General features: G+C 42.8%; 1 protein-coding gene and 3 non-coding genes across 5 annotated transcripts; 1 reads left to right on the forward strand and 3 right to left on the reverse strand.

Moving 5' to 3' along the window:
- Positions 1-1,778: 1,778 nt before the first annotated feature.
- LOC137383061 (U6 spliceosomal RNA) lies at positions 1,779-1,885 on the reverse strand. Its single transcript, XR_010977338.1, has one exon. It is a non-coding gene; the product is annotated as a U6 spliceosomal RNA (small nuclear RNA).
- Positions 1,886-2,189: 304 nt separating this feature from the next.
- On the forward strand, positions 2,190-8,622 carry LOC137382783 (dual specificity protein phosphatase 18-like). 2 transcript variants are annotated; one of them, XM_068055198.1, is made up of 2 exons: positions 2,190-2,426; positions 4,419-8,622. In XM_068055198.1, the coding sequence occupies exon 2, from the start codon at positions 4,472-4,474 to the stop codon at positions 5,057-5,059; it is 588 nt and encodes a 195-aa protein (XP_067911299.1). In that variant the 5' UTR covers positions 2,190-2,426; positions 4,419-4,471; the 3' UTR covers positions 5,060-8,622. The 2 variants fall into 2 exon arrangements, with proteins under 2 accessions (XP_067911299.1, XP_067911300.1); XM_068055199.1 differs by having other exon boundaries at positions 2,190-2,321.
- Positions 8,623-10,352: 1,730 nt separating this feature from the next.
- Positions 10,353-10,458, reverse strand: LOC137383064 (U6 spliceosomal RNA). The gene has a single exon (XR_010977341.1). It is a non-coding gene; the product is annotated as a U6 spliceosomal RNA (small nuclear RNA).
- A 2,613-nt stretch (positions 10,459-13,071) lies between these two features.
- On the reverse strand, positions 13,072-13,178 carry LOC137383057 (U6 spliceosomal RNA). The gene has a single exon (XR_010977335.1). It is a non-coding gene; the product is annotated as a U6 spliceosomal RNA (small nuclear RNA).
- Between the last annotated feature and the right edge of the window lie 8,064 nt (positions 13,179-21,242).

The following is a 21,242-nucleotide window of genomic DNA, read 5'->3' on the forward strand; positions in this document are numbered from 1 at the left end:
CACTACAAACTTCCCTCCAGCCCGAAAAACATCCATTAACCACCACTCTGTTTCCTGACCCTCAGCCAATTGCGTATCCATGTTGCTACTGTCCCTTTTATTCCATGAGCTATAACTTTGCTCACAAGTCTATTGTGTGGCAATGTATCAAATGCTTTTTGAACATCCATGTACACCACATCAACAGCATTGCCCTCACATCAACAAGGAGCTAATAGGAGGACAGATCTTGTAACAGTCTCTATCACGAGGGACAAAGTATTTGACAAACTAATGAGACTAAAGGCAGACAAGTCGCCAGGACCTGATGGCCTACATCCAAGGGTTTTAAAGGAAGTGGCTGCAGAAATGGTGGAGGCATTAGTCGAAATATCCCAGAACTCACTGGATTCCGGGAGGGTCCCAGCGGATTGGAAAACCACTAATGTGATGCCCCTGTTCAAGAAGGGAGGGAGACACAAAGCAGGAAACTATAGGCCAGTCAGCCTAACATCAGTCATTGGGAAAATGCTAGAGTCCATTATTAAGGAAGAAATAGCAGGACATTTAGAAAAGCTTAACGAAATCAAACAAAGTCAACATGGTTTTGTGAATGGGAAATCATGTTTGATAAATTTGCTAGATTTCTTCGAGGATATCACAAGCAGAGTTGATAAAGGGGAACTGGTAGATGTAGTGTATTTGGATTTCCAGAAAGCATTCGATAAGGCGCCAGATAAAAGATTATTGCACAAGATAGGAGCTCACAGTATTGGGGGTAATGTATTAGCATGGATTGAGGATTGGTTAACACACAGAAGAGAGAGAGTCAGGATTAATGGGTCTTTTTCAGGTTGGAAAGACATAAGTAGTGGAGTGCCACAAAAATCAGTCCTAGAGCCTCAATTATTTACTATTTATATTAATGACTTGGAGGAGGGGGCAGAGTGTAATATATCCAAATTTGCAGATGATACCGTTTCCACTAGTGGGGGAATCTCGAACTAGGGGCCATAGTTACAGAATAAGGGGACACTCATTTAAAACTGAGATACAAAGGAATTTCTTCTCTCAGAGGGTAGTGAATGTCTGGAATTCTCTACCCCAGAGAGTTGTGGAGGCTAGATCACTGAAAGTATTTAAAGAGGAGGTAGATAGATTTTTGAAATATCGGGGAGTTGAGGGCTATGAGGAGCTGGCACAAAAGAGGAGTTGAGGTCTGGGGCAGATCAACCATGATCTTATTAAATGGCGGGGCAGGCTTGAGGGGCCGAATGGCCTACTCTTATTTCTTATGTTCTTATTAAGCCTCTATAACGTCTAGCAACTTAGTTAAGAAATTCCTGCTGGCTTTCCGTAACTAACCCGTATTTGTCCATGTGCCTATTAGTTTTGTCCCAAAATATTGTTTCTAGAGGTTTCCCCATCACCGAAGTTAAACTAACTTGCCAGTTCTGATGACGGGTCACTGACATTAACTCTGCTTCTCTCTCCACAGATGCTGCCAGACCTGTTGAGTATTTCCAGCATTTCTTATTTTTATTTCAGATTTCCAGCATCTGCAGTATTTTGCTTTTATTAAACTAACTGGCCTCTCGATTTTCTGGGCTTATCTTTACACCCTTTTTTTGAACGTTTGCAATTCTCCAGATAAATTTGTTACAGAAAAAGAATAAGGTTGAACTGTGTTCACTGACGTAAGGGGTAAATGAAGAGATTGTCACTGTTTGGATAACTAGTATTTTAGCATCAATGTGGAACAGGAATAAATGTGCAAGTTTGGCAGAGAGTGACATGTGCAAAATATGGAACGCTTCACGAATTTGCGTGTCATCCTTGCGCAGGGGCCATGCTAATCTTCTCTGTATCGTTCCAATTTTAGTATATGTGCTGCCGAAGCGAGCACGATTATTTTATTAGACTTAGTGTATTATAAAGCTTCAATAATATAAGCACTTTTACATGCTGGTGATCTTTTTGCTTTCATTTTGATCTAAATTCTTGCTACAATATAATACACAAGGCACATAGAATCTAAAATAGCAGAGCTCTACTTTATTATTTATAATGTGGTCGTATAAATATTGAAAGTAGATTTTGGCACAGTGGATTATGGTCGGTAAATGCAGATGAGGGCGGTGGGCGGGGCCTCAGCTCGAAGCTGTTGGGTCCAGTAGGCGGGGCATGCTGCTGAGATTAGGGGGCGGGGTCAAGAGCGCGGCGTCTGCTGTTGGGCCCGATTACTGTTGAGTGAAGCTGGTGCTCTCGGTGAAGCGCGATTGGAAGCTAGAGGTTGGAAGTTCACAGTCATGGGCCGAGCAGACGTTTTGGACCCAATCCTGGTGTGGAGAGTGCGGTTGAGAACAGTCTTCAGTTAGTGCCCGAGCCCGCCTTTACCAAAGACATCGGGCTGTGCCTAGGCCCGGGCCCTTCGCCCACCCCCTCAGGTGACTCTTGCCCCCTCCCTCGCCTACTCCCTGCCCAACCTCCTTCTCCCTGTTCCCCTTCACTCGCCTGCCTTTCCACAACATATTATGAAATTTATTATCCTATATATTATCCACTACCATACTATATTATCCACTAATATTCCTTATAAGCCCACTGATTCCCACAGCACAGCTACCTCGACTAAACTTCTTCACACCCTGCCTCCTGTAAGGACTCCAATCCATTCTCCCAGTTTCTCTGTCTCCGACACATCTGTTCTGATGACGCAACCTTCCACAACAGTGCTTCTGATATGTCTTCCTTTTTCCTCAACCGAGGATTCCCCCCCCCCCCCGTTGTGGTTGACAGGGCCCTCAACCGTGTCCGGCCCATTTCCCGCACTTCTGCCCTCACCCCTTCCCCTCCCTTGCACCCCGCCAGCCTCCACATCCAAAGGATCATCCTCTGTCATTTTCGCCACGTCTGGTCCACTCCTCTATTACCCCCGACACCTCATCGCCTTCCCACGGCACCTTCCCATGCAATCGCAGGAGGTGTAATACCTGCCCTTTTACCCCCTCTCTCCTCGCTATCCAAGGCCCCAAACACTCCTTTTAGGTGAATCAGCGATTTACTTGTACTTCCAATTTAATTTACTGTATTCGCTGCTCACAATGTGGTCTCTACATTGGGGAGACCAAACGCGGACTAGGTGATCACTTTGTGGAACACATCCATTCAGTCCAAAAGCATGACCCTGAGATTCCAGTTGCTTGCCATTTCAACACTCCTCCCTGCTCACATGCCCACATCTCTGTCCTGGGATTGCTGCAGTGTTCCAGTGAACATCAATGCAAGCTCGAGGAACAGCACCTCATTTACCGATTAGGCACACTACAGCCTACCGGACTGATCACTGAATTCTTAATTTCAGAGCATGACAGGCCCTTTTATATTATTTATTTTATTTTAGTTTGTTTCGTCATTCATTTTTTTTAACCATGTGCCTGCCCACTGTTTTTTTCATGTTTGTGCTTTTGCCTAGGGCTGTTCATTATTCAGTCATTTAACACCCTCTTTGCACTCATACATTGTCTTTCAACGCACCATTAGCACACTCTTTGCCTTTGCCCCATAACTCCTTGTCAGTTAATCTCTCTGGGCCTCTGCCCTATCAACACCTCCCCTTTTGTTATTTTTCCCCCACCCCCACTTTATTTGCTTAAAACCTATTACATTTCTAACCTTTGCTAGTTCTGATGAAATGTCACTGGCCTGAAAGGTTAATTCTGCTAGCCTCTCCACAGATGCTGCCAGACCTGCTGAATATTTCCAGCACTTTTTGTTTTTATATTATATATTATGAACTTTTCTTTTATTCTAGTTTCTTTTCTTACTCCACTGGTGGTTATTTTTTCAATTTATGCTTACTAATCCTAGTTTTGAATGTGCCCAGCATGTTCTCCATTAGATGAAGGTCATAGAGTCATAGGTATTCCATTTTCTGTCAACTGTGGTATTAACAAATCAAATCAATCCATTTTGTTTCTTCCCAACATTCTTGTAGTTGCACTTTTTAAAATACCTGCATGTGTTGGAGCCTCCCTATTTCTATAACCTGCTACAGAAAAATCTAAGTTCCTCCATTTCTTGCCTCTTATGCATCTCCAATTTCCTTTACCCCATTATTGGCAGCTGTGCCGTCAGTTCTCTAGGCCTCGAGCACTGGAATTCTTTGCTTAAACCTCTCCACCTCTCTGTTCTCCTTTAGGATGCTCCTCAAAACCTACCTCTTTGACGAAGTTTTTGGTCACCTGTGCTAATACCTCATGTCAAATTTTGTCAGATAACACCCCTGTGAAGTGTCTTGGGTTTTACTATGTTAAAGGCACTACATAAATGCAAGTAGTTGCTTTGAACAATGTCAGGATCATTCAAATTAATGTTACTGGTCAGAAGCTATCATTATTTCTGCTCTAATAGGTACTTTGACTCTTTTTCCTTTTTAGGCAACTTGAATGTTGTGCCAAAGATTTAAAGAAAACTGGATGTTCTGTTTGTAATGGAATTAAGACCCAACTCAACACTGAAAAGCATTTCATCACTTCACTCTGTGCGGTCCACACCAAGGCTCTCGGGTCTGGCTCAGATTACACACAGTTTATATTTAAGCAATGCTGTTGCTTCACAAAATCAGAGTCTCTTGCTAGCCAGTGGAGTCACTTGTATAATCAGTGTGACGCCAGAAGTAATCAGTTCTATGTTTCCAGGCACTGAGTATATCAATATTCCTATTGCAGATTCTCCTAGTTCACAGTTAAATGAGTATTTTGACATGGTGGCAGACAAAATCCACCATGTTGAAAAATTGCATGGACGAACACTGCTGCACTGTGTTGCAGGTATCAGTAGATCGGCTACTTTGTGTCTTGCTTACCTCATGAAATACCACCACACATCTCTGGTCGAGGCTCATGCCTGGTTGAGGGCGTGCAGGCCTATAATTAGGCCAAATAGTGGATTCTGGAAGCAGCTGATTGTGTACGAAGACAGACTCTTTGGGAAAACCAGTATCAAAATGGTTACAACGCCTCTGGGAGTCATACCAGACATTTATAAAGAAGAAACAAGAGGAATAATTCCTTTTTAATATTGTACATCCAATGCATAATGTTCATTTTGCCCAGGTATGTTTGTGCTAGAAGTTACTACTCATTTGCCGATAAAGGCATCATGGATAAGATGACATTTCCTTAAGAACCACGCAAAAAATCCCCAAAATTTGATGGCCTTCATGCAAGACAAGGGTCAACTTTAGAAAACTCCTGTACATTAGAATTCTGTTCTTTATAATTCCTGAGGTCCACAAATATCTTCTCTACACCACTTTCATTTCAACCATCCCATGTTCATCCACTCTTGTTCTGATTGACTAGTGCTATGATATTCAATGGAAAATCTCCCTTCTGCAGTCAGTCCTGGGTACTGCTGACTTGAATCTGCTCTTCCAGTAGCTATGCTGCTGGTTAGTTATTGATTTTAAATCTGCAGTGGGACCTTGCAATAACTCTAGTATTCAGGAGGGAAAGCTGCCATTAAAGTCTCAATGCACTGAGGGAATAGCTGATGATTTCAGCTGATAGGAATGCACTTGTGCTTCTGTTGGATGTACTGTCTTTGGAGAATTTGCTGCATTGCGAAGGTATGATCCATGTGTAAGATGAACTCTCTCATCCCCTCAAGCATCACTTCTAATCCAAACTAAGAGACACAATTATAGACTTGTATGTGACTATATATTTAAACAATTTGTTTTTTGTACATTGCATTCAATTCTAAAGGCTTATTAATTTTACACGACTAGCCTTAATTGCAGCACAGCTTAGAGTAAGACATAACCAAAGTGATAAATTTGAAACCGTTTACAAACTACATAGATGTAATGTTTAAATTTGTAGGTGCCCACTTTAGTATACTACCTATAATTAATGCTAAATACTGGTGTTGGAGGTTAAACACAGTGATACTATTTTCATCAGAACAAAGAGGAAAACTGGAATTCACAGGAGCCCTCTTAGTATCTAAAGGACAACGTTTTTTGGGAGGTCTTTAAACAACATAGAAAGGGCCATAGTTGAAGGGTAAATTTCCTTCTCCAATCACTGACTGCACTGCCAGTTATTTTTATTCATTCTTGTAGATGTTACTCTGTGGCATCGATGCACTGGTGGTGGAGTGAGTGAATGTTTAAGGAGGTGGATAAGGTGCACATCAATCTGGCTGCTTTGTCCTGCATGGTGTTGAGCTTCTTGAGTGTCGTTGGAGTTGCATTCATCCACCAAGTGGAGAGTATTCCATCCCACTCCTGACTTGTGCCTTGTAGATAGTGGAAACGTTATGGGGAGTCAGAAGGTGAGTCACTCATCACAGAATATCCAGCCTCTGATCTGCTCTTGTAGCCACTATATTTCTGTGGCTGATTCAGTTAAATTTATGGACAATGGTGATCTTCACCAGGATGTGGATGGTGGGGGAGTTTGACAATGATACTGCCATTGAATGTAAAGGAGAGGTAAGATCTTTTGTTAGAGATGGCCATTGCCTGGTGAATGTTACTTGCCACTTATAAGCCCAAGCCTGAATGTTGTTCAGGTCTTGCTCTGTGCGGGCTGGGACTGCTTTATCTGAGGAGTTGCGACTGGAGCTGAACACTGCAGTCATCAGCGAACATCCCACCTCTGACCTTGTGATGCAGGGAAAGTCATTGTTGATGCAGCTGATGATGGTTCGGCCTAGGACACAACCTAATGGAACTCCTGCAGTAAAGTCCTGGGCTGAGCTGATTGGCCTACTTTGTGCTAAGGTATGACTCCAGCCAATGGAGAGTTTCCCTTGGTTCCTGTTGATTTCAGTTTTACTAGGGTTCCTTGATGCCACACTCAGTCAAATGTTGCCGTGATGTTATGGGCAGTCACCTCATCTCTAGAATTCAACTCTGTTATCCATGTTTGGATCAAGGCTGTAATGTGCTCTGGAGCTGAATGGTCCCAGTGAAACCCAAACTGGCGATCCAGGAACAAGTATGAAAACAGAAAATGCTGGAGACATTCAGCAGGTCTGGCCGCATCTGTGGAGAGAGAAACAGAAGTTAACATTTCAGGTGTGTGACCTTTCATGATGAAAGTTTCTAATGAAAGGTCACAGACCTGAAATCATAACTTCTGTTTCTCTCTCCACAGATGCTGCCAGACCTGCTGACTGTTTCCAGCATTTTCTGTTTTTATTTCAGATTTCCAGCATATGCAGTATTTTGCTTTTGAATTCATGAGCAAGTTATTGGTGAGTAATTGCTGCTTGATAGCACAGTTGATCCCTTCTGTCACTTTGCTGAGGATAGAGAGTAGGCTGATAAAGGCAAATCTTGTTTACCTGGGTCTCCAACTAAGGGTTGCAGTTTCAGAATAAAAAGTCAGCCATTTAGGACTGAGCTGAGGAGAAGATTGTTCATGAATCTCTGAAATTCTGCACCCTTGAGGGATGTGGATGCTCAGTGGTTGAGTATAATGAAGACAAAGATGGATAGGTTTTTTGGTGCAATAGAATTGAGGAATGTGGGATAGGGCAGGAAAGTGGAGTTGAGATAGAATATCAGCCATGACATTATTGAATAGTGGAGCACATTCGAATGGCCTACTCCTGCTCCTATTTCTTATGTTCTGATGGGGCGGTAATTGGATGGATTGGATTTGTCCTTTTTGTGGACAGGACATGCCTGTACAATATTCCACTTTGTCAAGTAGATACCAGTGTGGTAGCTGTACTGGAACAGCTTGGCTACGGCTAGTTCTAGAGCACAATTCTTCACTGCAGCCAGAATGTTGTCCATCTTCTTTGCTGTATCAAATTGGCTGCAAACTGGCCTTGGAGGGGACTTTATGAGGAGGTCAAGATGGGTCATTCATTCGCTTGACACTTCTGAAGATGGTTGCAAATGTTTCAGTCTCATCATTTACACTCACATGCTGGGCTTTTGACATCACTGAGGATGGCAGGGCTAGTGGGGAGGTTCATGAAGCCTCCTCCTCCTTGCATTAGTTGTTTAATTCTCCACCACCATTCACGACTGAATATGCAGGACTGCAGAACTTTGATTTGATCTGTTGATTGTGATATAGTTTAGCTTTGTCTACATGGCTGCTTCCACTGTTTAGCATGGATGTAGTCCTGTGATGTAGCTTCACCGTGTTGGCATCTCATTTTAGGTATACCTGGTGCTGTGCCTTGCTACTCTGTACTTGTCATTGTGCTCTTTGCATTCCCTGTTTTTATTTTTTTCAATCAGAACAAGTTGTTTGAGGGTGGCAGGTACGGCATTTACCATATGCAACCAGCCATGTCTCAATTGTAATCTCAGTCTTCGCTTCCTCCACTCCATTTCTGCTTGCACTGCATTTCTCTACTCCCTTTCGTCTTTCAAGAATTTTCTCCAAATCCTTATGTTTGGCCATGGCTTTCTTCTCCTTTGTAACCTTTGTTTTCATTTGCCCATGCTTGGTGTCTATCATATTTTTTGCTCTATATTGTAAATACTCTAAAACACCTTGCTACATATGAGGAGTGCTATTTAAATGCAAGGTGTTCTTGATGTCATGGAAATAAACAGTGTGCTGAAATTAAAGGAAAATTGGAAGAATGGAACATCATTTTTTGTGACCAGCTGGCTCCTAGATCTGATGCATAGAGAGAGATAGAGCACTGAAACAGGCCCTTCAGCCCACCAAGTCTGTGTTGACCAATCCCATATTCCCTACCATTCTCCTACCTACACTAAGGGCAACTTACAATGGCCAATTCACCGATCAACCTACAAGTCTTTGGCGGTGGGAGGAAACCAGAGCACCCAGCAGAAACCCACACAGTCTCAGGGAGAACTTGCAAACTCCACACAGGCAGTACCCAGAACCGAACCCAGGTTACTGGAGCTGTGCGGTTGCGGTGCTCGCCACTGTGCCGCCCATGCAGCGTAGGTTGAACATATAGTCATGGTCTCTATTATAAGACCTCACCTCTAGGTCTAGAAATCTGCCTCTTATCAATTATTCATTATAGGGCTTGAATTTTTGCCACAGGTTCTTCCCAGGCAACAATAGAAGACTTGAAAGATTCAATGAGTTTGCAGTTTCAGAAATCATGGAAAATCTGAAGGACATGCTCGTTAATGTTTTTCTTGAAGAATGTGGCATTTCGAGAGTCACACACAGGTGTTATTAGCTACAACTGCCTTGCCATTTACCAACTATAGCCTCATGTCATTCATCACAAGAGCAGCACAACTCTGGAAATGTCCAAATGGATGCAACAATCAGCAAAGAATTCTGCATATTAGGCAATTCATACATGCCAATGCAAAAGAACTAGCAAAACATAAACAACAGCTTCAAAAAAGCTAACAACTCAAAAACAGCTCTGACATGAAAACAAGGCAGGGGCTTTGTAACTAGCTGGACGTATGCACAACATCATTCACTGGTATTGGAAGAAGGTACAATATCAATGGTCCAATTTTCAAGTGGCTTTCGGAGACTGCTCCCTGTAAAACTTTGGACTTTGGTGTTAAAATTAATGACACATTCTGCTTAACTTTAAGCACTTTGATGATTCGCAATTGATAGCTTTTTTGTTAAAAACAAAAACACTAAACTTAGATTTTGGATTTTCAACAGACCATCACTTACCCAAAATTAATTCATCCAGCCACGTAGCCATAACTAATCCCCCACACCTCCAATTTACAAAGTCAGTCCACAACTTCTGCCACAGGTCACAGACACAATGTAGCCCTAACACATTCACTGAGGAACTCTCTGCTCAACTTCTACTGCAGGTAAGCTGGTCTTCTTGTTCCGTTCTGGTTGGCCAAAGTCCCACTCCCAGCTCCTCACCTTTTACCCCAAAGCATAGTTCACAGCTTCGACCACATGATTACCATCCATTCTTTTATTCCATCCATTTCACCCCTTTGTGACCTGGAGTAAATACATTTGAAAATACTGTTTCAGCAGAACATCTCCATAATGAAGGACTCCACTGCCTCGGTGTCGAGCTGCCTTTCTCTTCCACCAGGTTCCAGAAAACATGACTGGCCTGTTCTGTCCATCGATACTTTGTGAGTTGCTGAGTATTATCAGCATTTTATGTTTTTGTTCCAAATTTGCAGCATGTGGTATTTTGCTTTTCATTAATCTGCACATATTACAGAATTAATGTTTGAAATATATATTTTAAACGTGAAAAATCTGAAAGCTCGACAACTTTGTGAAGTCAAAAGAAGTTTGAAATGAGTGAGGTAGAGGAGGAGATGAATAAAGAAGCTGAGTTTGTGTGAAGACTTGTGTTTAAAGCAGAGGTGAATGCTTCACAGAAGGTGATATGTTTTGAAAATGTAAAATATGGAATGCTTCAGGAAGTTGCATGTCCTTTCGCAGGGGCCATGCTAATTTTCTCTATTTTTTTCCAAAAATATACATTATTTGTAAAATTTGAAAAAATACATTATATGACAGTTCCATTTTGACATCACATAAAGTGCAATACAGATCAGTTTCTTTCAAAACAGTACCTGAGGTGTCTCACTACACTTGTCTTTATAGGTTATATTGTAGGTTACATCGAACATTTTCTGGTGCATACAGTCTGTTTAGTTTTATACAGTTTCCAGCCCCTCATGTACTATGGGAGGAGGGCCTTACACAGTGGCCTTTCCCCATTGAACCTTTGTGGCGGTTGCCCCAAGCTTTAGTGCGTCCCTCAGCACGTTGTCCTGGACCTCGGATTGTGCCAGTCTGCAACACTCAGTCATCGACAGCTCTTGCACTGGAAGACCAGCAAATTTCAGGCAGACCAAAGTGCATCTTTCACCAAATTGATGGTTCTCCAGCTGCAGTTGATGTTTATCTTGGTGTGCGTTCCTGTGAACAGTCCATAGAGCACTGAGTCCTTCATTATGGAGGTGCTCAGGATGAGCGTCATCAACAACCACTGCATCTATTTCCAGAACTGCTTTGAGAAAGCACATTCCGGAAGAAGTGGATAATGTACACTTCCCCACCACAGCCGCCTCAAGAGCAGTGTGCAGAGGTGGTGAGAATTTGTGCTACAATCAATTGCATAAAACGAATTTTTATGACAATTACTATTTGACTTTCATATTTTGGGACTTCCTAACATAGATATTGAAAGGAAATTAGATTTCTGTGTACTGAATTATGGGCGCTAGTTTACATAGTTCATTGCTACCCTCTTCAGACATGCTGGTTCTACACTACATTCACCCTCAGGATGCAGCAAGACAGGGCAGAAAGGGTTTTCTTCAAGCATTTCCAGAATAGCACATGGATACTATTGACTGTAACCCCCTTGCCATTTACCAGTGATGTAGTGCCCCATGTCATTCATCAAAACTGCAACACCACACTGGAAATATCCAAACGGGTGAAGTAATCAGCAAAAAGTTCTGCATGTCAGGCAATGCATACATGCCATCGTTAATGAACTTGCAAATGAGAAGCAACAGCTTCAGGAAAGCTAACAGCCCTTTCAAAATCAAACAACTCAAGAACAGCCTGTACATATGAAAACAAGACACGGACTTTGTAATCTTAGCTGCAGGTATACAAATATTCACTGGCATTGGAGAAAGGTACAAAATTAATAACTAGGGGGCATAGATTTAAAGTAAGCGGCAGAAGGTTTAGAGGGGAGTTGAAGAATTTTTTCACCCAGAGGGTGGTTGGAATCTGGAACACACTGCCTGAAGGAGTGGTAGAGGCAGGAACACTTACAACATTCAAGAAATATTTAGATGAGCACTTCAAACGCCAAAACATACAAGGCTACGGGCCAAGTGCGGGGAAATGGGATTAATTAGGTCAGGGTGCTTCATGGTCGGCATAGGCTCGTTGGGCTGAAGCGCCTGTTTCTGTGCTGTAAAACTTTATGACGGAATCGTCCAATTATCAACGGGATCTGGGAGAATGCTCCCCGTAAAACATTGGACTTTGGCATTAAAATGAATGATACATTCTCATGAACTTTAGGCACTTTCATAATTCACAATTGATACAACTTTAGTTAAAAAAGGAATATTTATTTATTGATACAGCAAATCAGCCCACCGAGTCTGTGCCGACCATCAACCACCCATTTATACTAATCCTACACTAATCCCATATTCCTACCACATCCCCACCTGTCCCTATATTCCCCTACCACCTACCTATACTAGGCGCAATTTATAATCGCCAATTTACCTATCAACCTGCAAGTCTTTGGCTGTGGGAAGAAACCATAGCACCTGGCAAAAACTCACACAGACACGCAAACAGTACCCAGAATTGAACCCAAGTCACTGGAGCTGTGAGACTGCAGTGCTAGCCACTGCGCCGAATACTAGAGTTATATTTTGGATTTTCAACAGATCATCACTTACCTTAAATTTGCTTCATCCAGTCACATAGCCATATATAATTCCAATTTACAAAGTCAGTCCACAACCTCTGCCTCAGTTCACAGACACACTGAACCCTGAATGCTTTCACTGAGGAACTCTCTTCTCCCCTTCCACTGCAGTTAAGCTGGTCTTCTTAGTCCATTCTGATTGACAAAGTGCCAATCCCAGCTGCTTATCTCTTCGCACAAAGCACAGAGCATAGTTCACAGTTACCATCATATTATTACCATCCATTCTCTGTCTGTTGCAGCCATTTCACCCTGGAGTAAATACATTTGAAAGTATTGTTTCAGCTGAACACTGTGCTGGCGATTTACTGCACAGGATGGTCCGGTTTGCAGTAAATTTGAGTTGTCTGTCCTGTCCATCAATACTGTGTGAGCTGTTGAGTATTATCAGTATTTTGTGTTTTTGTTGGAGATTTGCAGCATGTGTGTTATTTTGTTTCTTTGTAAATCTGCAAGTATTAGAGAATTAATGTTTTAAATGTTTTGATTATGTTAAAGGTATGTTTTAAAAGTTTGAAATGTGTAAGGCTGACGACTTTGTGAAGTGAGATGGTTGAAATGAGTGAATTAAAGAAGGTGCTGAGTTTATGCTGAAAGCAAAGGGAAATATTAATATTCAGCAGCAGGTGAGATGTTTTGAAAGTGTAAAATATGGAACGCTTCACGAATTTGCGTGTCATCCTTGCGCAGGGGCCATGCTAATCTTCTCTGTATCGTTCCAATTTTAGTATATGTGCTGCCGAAGCGAGCACGATTAATGATGTGAACTCAGTGGTTTATCAAGCTTCAATTACGTAAACACTTTTACATGATGTTGGTTTTTTTCTTCCATTTTTGAACTATATTTTGATACTCAAGGAGCAGTGAATCTAAAATAGCGAGCTCTACTTTGTTATTTATAATCCAGTCATCTAAATATTGAAAGTAAAGTAGATATTGGCAGAGTGGATTATGGTCTATAAATGCAGATAAGGGTCACGTGCACAGTATTAGCTCACCCACACTGCATTCAGTGGGCGGGGCCTGTTGCTGGGACCAGGGGGCGGGGTGGAGTGTGTGTGGCCCTGTCCCTCCCACGCTCCTCCTCTGCTCTTCCATGCGCTCTCTCTCCCCCTCCCCCACTCCTTTCACCTCCCACTCTCCCCCTCCCACACTGCCCCCTCCTCTGCTCACCCCTCTTCCTTTGTTGCTGCCTCTCTTCCTGTCATCACCTCTCTCTCCACCCCTTCCACCTCTTTCTCCCTGCCCACTCCTCCTTCCCCTCTCCCCCCTCCCCTCACCCATTACCCATCGCCCCTGCATCCTCGCACTCCCAGTCCCCTCCCAAACTTTCCATCCCTCTCCCCTCTCCTTTTCTCTACCTCTCCTCCCGTTGCCCTCTTTCCCTCCTCCCCTATCCCGTCCCCCTCCTCCCTGCCCACTTCTTCCCTCCTCCCCTCCACCTTCGCCCCGCACCACTCCCCCTCGCCCCTCACCGCTTCCCCTCCCACTCTCACCATTCCTCTCCCACTCCTATCCTCCCCATTCCTTTCTTACCACACCCCTTCCTGTCCCACCCTCTCCTGCTCCCCTTCCCCCATCTCCCCTGACACTTGCACCTCACCGCTCCCCCTTGGCCTTCCCCTGATGAAAGGTTAACTCTGTTTCTCTCTCCACAGATGCTGCCAGACCTGCTGAGTATTTTGAGCACATTCTGTTTTTATCATCTTAACCTTCTGTTTCCCTTTATCCATGCTTGGTGTCTATCATTTCTTTTCCCTCTGTATTGTAAAGTATTCTGAACCACCATGCTGCATATGAGGAGAGGTATTTAAATGCAAGGTGTTCTTAATGTTATGGAAATAAACAGTGTCCTGAAATGAAAGGAAAATTGCAAGTGAAAGAATGCAACACACCTTTTCTGACCAACCGTCTCCCAGATCTGATGCAATGTAGTTTGAACATACAGTCATGGTCATACCATGATAAGATCTCACCTCTAAGTCTAGAAATCTGCCTCTATCACTTATTTTGTCACAGGTTCCTCCCAGGCAATAGTAGGAGACTTGGAAAGAATCAGTGAGTTTGCAGTTCCAGAAACAGGGAAAATCTGTAAGGACATGTTAGTTAGTGTTTTTCTTGAAGGATGTGGCATTTCAAGAGTCGTACCCGGGTGTTATTAGCTACAACCACCTTGCCATTCACCAACTATATATTGCCTTATGTCATTCATCAAACAAACAGCACAACTCTGGAAATGTCCAAATGGGTACAATAATCAGCAAAGAATTCTGCATATCAGAAAAATCAAAAAGCATAAGCAATCGATTCAAAGAAGCTAACACAGGCCTTGCTCAAAAACAGCCCTGTCATATGAAAACAAGACACGGGCTTTGTAACTTTAGCTGGAGGTATGCACAACATCATTCACTGGTATTGGAAGAAGGTACAATATCAATGGTCCATTTTTCACTGGCTTTCGGAGAATGCTCTCCGTAAAACTTTGGACTTTTGCATTAAAATTAATGATACATTCTGGTTAACCTGAACCACTTCCATGATTTGCAATTGATGCTTTTTTAGTTAAAAAAAGAACACTAAACTTAGATTTTGCATTTTCAACAGACCATCACTTACCCAAAATTTACTCCACTCACATTGCCATATCTAAACCCTATAACTCCACTTTACAAGTTTACCAAGTCAGTCGACACCTTCTGCTACTGATCACAGACACACTGTAGCCCTAACACTTTCACAGAGGAACTCTCTTCTCCCCTTCTACTGCAGTTAAACTGGTATTCTTGTTCCATTCTGGTTGGCCTAAGTGCCAATCCCAGCTCCTCACCTTTCATCCCAAAGCATAGTTCATAGCTTCTACCACATGATTACCATCCATTCTCCCATTTATTCAATCCATTTCACTCTTTCATGACCTGGAGTAAATACATTTGAAAGTACTGTTTCAGCAGAACATCACACTGGCAATTTATTCCACAGCCTCAGTGTCAAGCTGCTTTTTGTGATGGAATATAGGTATAATAGGCTTGATTAAGTAGAATTTGGAAATAGTTAATGTATCATGCCTTTAGAGTTAAAGATTGAATAAATAGTTAGTTTTCAGAACTCACTAACATTGCCCTTTAATGTGGTAGAGTTAAACATTTCAAGGTCTCTGTTAGAATAGAATTGCTGCTACCAGGGGCTTGGAAGATAAACACACACATTGAAATGTCCTGTGTGACCTCAGTAAGAGGTAGCAATAAAACTTAATTAGTTTATGGGGTTGTTGTTCAGACAGGTCAGCTCCAGAGGTTGCAGTGGGTACCATGGAAAGGGCAATTAACAATAAATGGAATGTACTCACAGGAACAAGAGAGGTCAAGTAAACACAATTATAAGCATTTTGACCAGATAAAAGCTCACAACTTCAAATTCCAGTAAAACATTAAAGACATGGATTTGAAAAGGAACACAGGAAGGTCACATCTAATGCAAAAGTCATAGGACACCTTAGAAATAGTATCAAAATATAAGGTTCTGAAACAGACACTTAGGAGTGTTGAATCCTCAACAGCATTTCTCATCCCATGCCTTATTCAGGGATTTAAGGTACAAGTTTACTTTAAATTTTGATGGATATTCTGGATATTCTAAGATAATTTTGCTGTAACATGAGCAAGGTTAAACTTTTGCATTCTATGTTAGAAATAAGAATATGTGTTACATCTCTCAGTAATATTTGATATTGTGATGTACTCATCCACTTAAGAAGTTTATTGCATGTTAAATTCTTTAATATATATAATGTAATAAATCGTCTCATGTAGCATTCTATATAAAACTGCAAAAACACCCTCTCTGTGTCTCTTTTAAGTGCAGAGATATGTATTGAAGAGAGTTTCCCAGACCCTTATAATATCTGGGATATTTATGACTTAGCCAGAAAAATATTAGCAGTTGGCTATCCGAAAGATGCTAAAATTCTCTGTTGGTTTTCTTTCTTTGAGGGAAAGCTAGTGCAATTCTTTGGATCCAAATAAGTGTCTGAGAATTTGTCTGGTTTGAACTTAGTTAAAGGAGATTCACGGGGATGTGCTCCTGATTTGGTTTAGTCCCTGCAAGGGGTTAAAGTCATAAATCACTTCAGTTGGTGCCCAAAAACGTGTTCTTGTTGTTAACAGAATCCTGCACTTATATGTTAGCCTTTAATGTATATTTTAGATTTGTAAGTACGGAAGGAATGTTTTCTGTCCGTGGTTTTAAGACCCTGACTTAAGAATCTAGAGATGGCAAACTCTTGATCACGTTTTGTGGATCTTAAATCAGAACTCCCTCATTCTAATTTTGAGGTTCGGAAATTTCCTTTAAAGTTCACTTTAAATCCCAGTTGCGATTAGGTCCTGACGTATTTTAATTCCTAATTCAGGTTCCGTTCTGATATAATGACTAATGAAGAAGGGATTGGCTTAATTTTTCCGTTGGGTGATCCAACAACTTGTTTTAGTAGATTACAGAATCCCATTCCACTGCCACAGGGAGATCAGGTGCTAGTCTTTGAGATAGATGATTTTGATGCCGTGGTTCAGTTAGATCTCATGGTACTATTGTGTACTCATCCCCAGGAGGAAGGGATAACACGTATTCAGTGGGATAATCAGACTGATACCCCAGACCTACAACATCCTTTAATGATAAAATGCACGCCTGCACAATTCAGTGGCCTAATGACTGGTGCACGGCAGGGTGGGGGTATCCATGGTAGAATTGTAGGTCCTGGGTCTCCCTACATAAGTGGTGGCCATGGGTTTCAGATTAGATGGCTTCCTCACAATGAGGTTCGTGATCAAAATTTGTGGGAGGATTATAGACAGCTTCTGATACATCACCTTCAAATGAAACAGGCACTTCTCCAGGCTTTTGCTACTGCTGGTGCTGCAGGCTTTCCTCTGTCTGTGGGACAGCCAGTGCAGTCTCAAATTACACCCTCAGACAATGTGAATCTTAACTCTAATATGCCATGTGTAGCAAGCCCAGTCCCAGTAAACAAGATAAAACAAGGTGGATTTTAAATAACCTTGATAGACTTGACACTTGTTGTCAAGGCTGGAGTGCTGCACATTTATGGCAGCTCCTCTCCCTGATGTTAAATTCTGATCTCGTTCCCCCCCCCTACACAATTAATAAGTGCAACAGCTGGATACAAATATATTCCCACCTCCTGATCACAACTCAGGGAGGGCAAGTAATGGGTTCAATCAAAGAAATTCTTCAAATGGTTTGGTAGCTGCCTATTGATTAGACAAGGACCTTACACATGGCAACTGGGAAATTGTTCTAGGTTGTCTGGCTAACCAGTATCAAAATTCTGCGCTCAGACTATCCTGTGAAGGAGCGTTGGCTGCTTATCCTGGTGACCAGCAGAGGTGGGATAATGCTGAATGCATTATCCGCTCGAAACATACCTTGCTGGGTCTGCCCCACACTCAGCCTGTGGTCCAACCAGATCCTAAGGTTGAAAATAATACGGACAGTGTCTCTGTTTCATACAGGCATGGGACAGGATAGGACTTGGACTCCTTCTTGTTCCAGTCGCCCACAGACTTGTTCCTTTGGGCCCCCAGACGGGCGCTCTGGTTGGTCTACACCGCCATCTTGCCAGGAGCGCGAGCAGCAAATTTACCCAGAACGGTCTAGCATTACACCTCACAGAGATAGCAGGGTCAGCTGGGATCTCTATGGGGATGCATTTTACACTGGCCGTTCCTATCACAGAGTAATGGGAGGTTCCAGGACTGACAGAGGCAGGGATCAGAAAGACTCCAAAGGGGGTGATAGTCATGACTGTAAGCCTTCTGATAGACAACCTAAGGGATCGGTAAAGCATGAGACTCCTAAGAGGGAGGGGCAGACTTCAGTTAAAGTCATCCGAAATCAAGGCAGGACTGATAGTCAGGACTCTGAAGCATTTGACTCTCCACAGTGAAGGGCTGGCACCCAGCCAGGGTCTCTTGAATTCCCCTATGCCCTGGCAACACTGCCCACTGCTGAACAGGTAACGGCACTCTTTGATACGGAGGCTGATTACTCAGTCATGGATCCTGTACTTATAAGAGTCAGATTTGGGAAGCCCACTTTATCAGTTATCATTAGGGGGATTTACACAGTGTAAGACACAGCGGATTGCCTTTTATACAATTCCTGTTATTCTTTATGATATTACTGCCACTCTGGAGGTGGATTTAGTACCTGATTTGGTTTGCCTTCTTATTATAGGACAGCCTGATAATAAATACTTCCTAAAGAATACGTCCAGGCCTGTGGAAGCATCCACGGGCCAGGATGACCGACAGAAATATATTCAGGCACAGCTAGACCGCACATGCCTAGAGGGGGCGATAAGGGTCTATTGGAACAGCTCCTAAACAAGTACTACCCTTATCATCAGCATCATCCGAATCAATGTGGCAAGGTAGATAGAGAACCTCATTCTCTTGATGCAGGCTGGCACAAGCCCAGGAAACAGTGGCATATTCAGGATCACAAAGGGAAATTAGATCTACTCTATACTATTAGGGATTTAGAGGAACAAAGTGTCCGAATATAAATGCCCTCTAGAGCTAATTCGCCATTGTTTGGCGTCCCTAAGCCTGATGGCAGGTAGAGATTACTAGTTCATTACACATCCCTTAATAAAGTTTCAGTGCCGAACACTACTCAACAGCAAAATTCCACTGCCCTTCTTTCTGGAATAAATGTGCCCACTGCTGAACAGGTACAGGCACTCTTTGAAAAGTTTAAATCTTTTATTGATTTGGCTAACGGTTTTTGGTCACATCCACTTGAAGAATCCGATTGGCAAAAATTGTCCATTGGAAAAAAAAAAGTGTAGGTAGGTAGTAGGAGAATTGACGGAAGGTGGGGATGTGAGAGGGAAAATGGGATTAATGTAGGATTAGTATAAATGGGTGGTTGATGGTCGGCGCAGACTCGTTGGGCCGAAGGGCCTGTTTCAGTGCCGTATCTCTCTATGACTCTATGCCTATGACAGCCCTGACGGTTTTCAACACTGTTGGACTAGATTACCCCAGGGATTTCGAAACAGTCCAGTTCTTTTTTCTGCTCATGTTATCAATCTTTAAAAGACCCGCCCAATGTTAACTCTTACGTGGATGACATTTATGTTTCACATAATGTCCTCCAGGAACATTTGCAGGCTATTGACACAGTTTTGTCCCAGCTTACTGCTTTTGGATACCTGATCAACATTAAAAAGAGTCAGTTTATTTGAGAGAAAGTAGATTCCTTAGGCCTCCATATAACTGGGAATGGTAGGGGATTAACTCAGTCCAATACAGAGAAATTAGATTCAATTCAATATCCCCGAACTTTTAAAAATTTGCAGGCAGGTTTAGGACTCCTGAACTTTGCTCGATCAGATACACTGACCTTTGCTGATCTCTCAGCACCTCTGTATGCTAGAGTAGGCGAGACAGTAAAAGGCCCATTCACTTTTTCCCCAGATGATTACTATAGATTGCTAGAAATCCCTCCCTGTTGTCCCCTCCCTCTACCACTCCTCCCCTTCCACCTCTTCCTCTTCCCCCTTCCCGCTCCTCCTTTCCCCTTGCCCCTCCTCCCCTCACCCATTCCATATCGCCCCTCAACCCTCTCCCCCCCAGCCTCCTCCTTCCACTCCCAGTCCCTTCCCAAACCACCCCTCCCCTGCCAGCCCTCTCCCCTCCCTCTTCCTCTAGCTCTCCTCCTGTTCCCCTCTTCCCCACATCCACTACCCCATCTCCCTCCTCCCCTACCCGCTTCTCCCCAATCACCTTTGCCACTCACCATACCCCCTCGCCCCTCACCGCTTCCCCTCCCACTCTCACCATTCCTCTCCCACTCCTATCCTCCCCATTCCTCTCCTGCTACCACACTCCTTCCTCTCCCACCCTCCCCTGCTCCCCTTCTCCCATCTCCCCTGATACCTTGCACCTCACCGCTCCCCCTCGGCCCTCCCCTGATGAAAGGTTAACTCTGTTTCTCTCTCCACAGATGCTGCCAGACCTGCTGAGTATTTTGAGCACATTCTGTTTTTATCATCTTAACCTTCCATTTCCCTTTATCCATGCTTGGTGTCGATTGTATTTTTTTTCCTCCATATTGTTAAGTATTCTAAAACACCTTGCTACATATGAGGAGTGCTATTTAAATGCAAGGTGTTCTTGATGTCATGGAAATAAACAGTGTCCTGAAATTAAAGAAAAATTGGAAGTGGAAGAATGGAACATCATTTTTTGTGGCCAGCTGGCTCCCAGATCTGATGCAGCGTAGGTTGAACATATAGTCATGGTCTCTATTATAAGACCTCACCTCTAGGTCTAGAAATCTGCCTCTTATCAATTATTCATTATAGGGCTTGAATTTTTGCCACAGGTTCTTCCCAGGCAACAATAGAAGACTTGAAAGATTCAATGAGTTTGCAGTTTCAGAAATCATGGAAAATCTGAAGGACATGCTCGTTAATGTTTTTCTTGAAGAATGTGGCATTTCAAGAGTCACACACAGGTGTTATTAGCTACAACTGCCTTGCCATTTACCAACTATAGCCTCATGTCATTCATCACAAGAGCAGCACAACTCTGGAAATGTCCAAATGAATGCAACAATCAGCAAAGAATTCTGCATATCAGGCAATTCATACATGCCAATGCAAAAGAACTAGCAAAACATAAACAACAGCTTCAAAAAAGCTAACAACTCAAAAACAGCTCTGACATGAAAACAAGGCAGGGGCTTTGTAACTAGCTGGACGTATGCACAACATCATTCACTGGTAT

This window comes from Heterodontus francisci, chromosome 23 (assembly GCF_036365525.1).
Source record: "Heterodontus francisci isolate sHetFra1 chromosome 23, sHetFra1.hap1, whole genome shotgun sequence".
Lineage (NCBI taxonomy): Eukaryota > Metazoa > Chordata > Chondrichthyes > Heterodontiformes > Heterodontidae > Heterodontus > Heterodontus francisci.

Bases quoted from the DNA above. Each gene is read 5' to 3' on its own strand.
- LOC137382783 (XM_068055198.1), top strand. From the start codon at position 4,472: ATGGAATTAAGACCCAACTCAACACTGAAAAGCATTTCATCACTTCAC.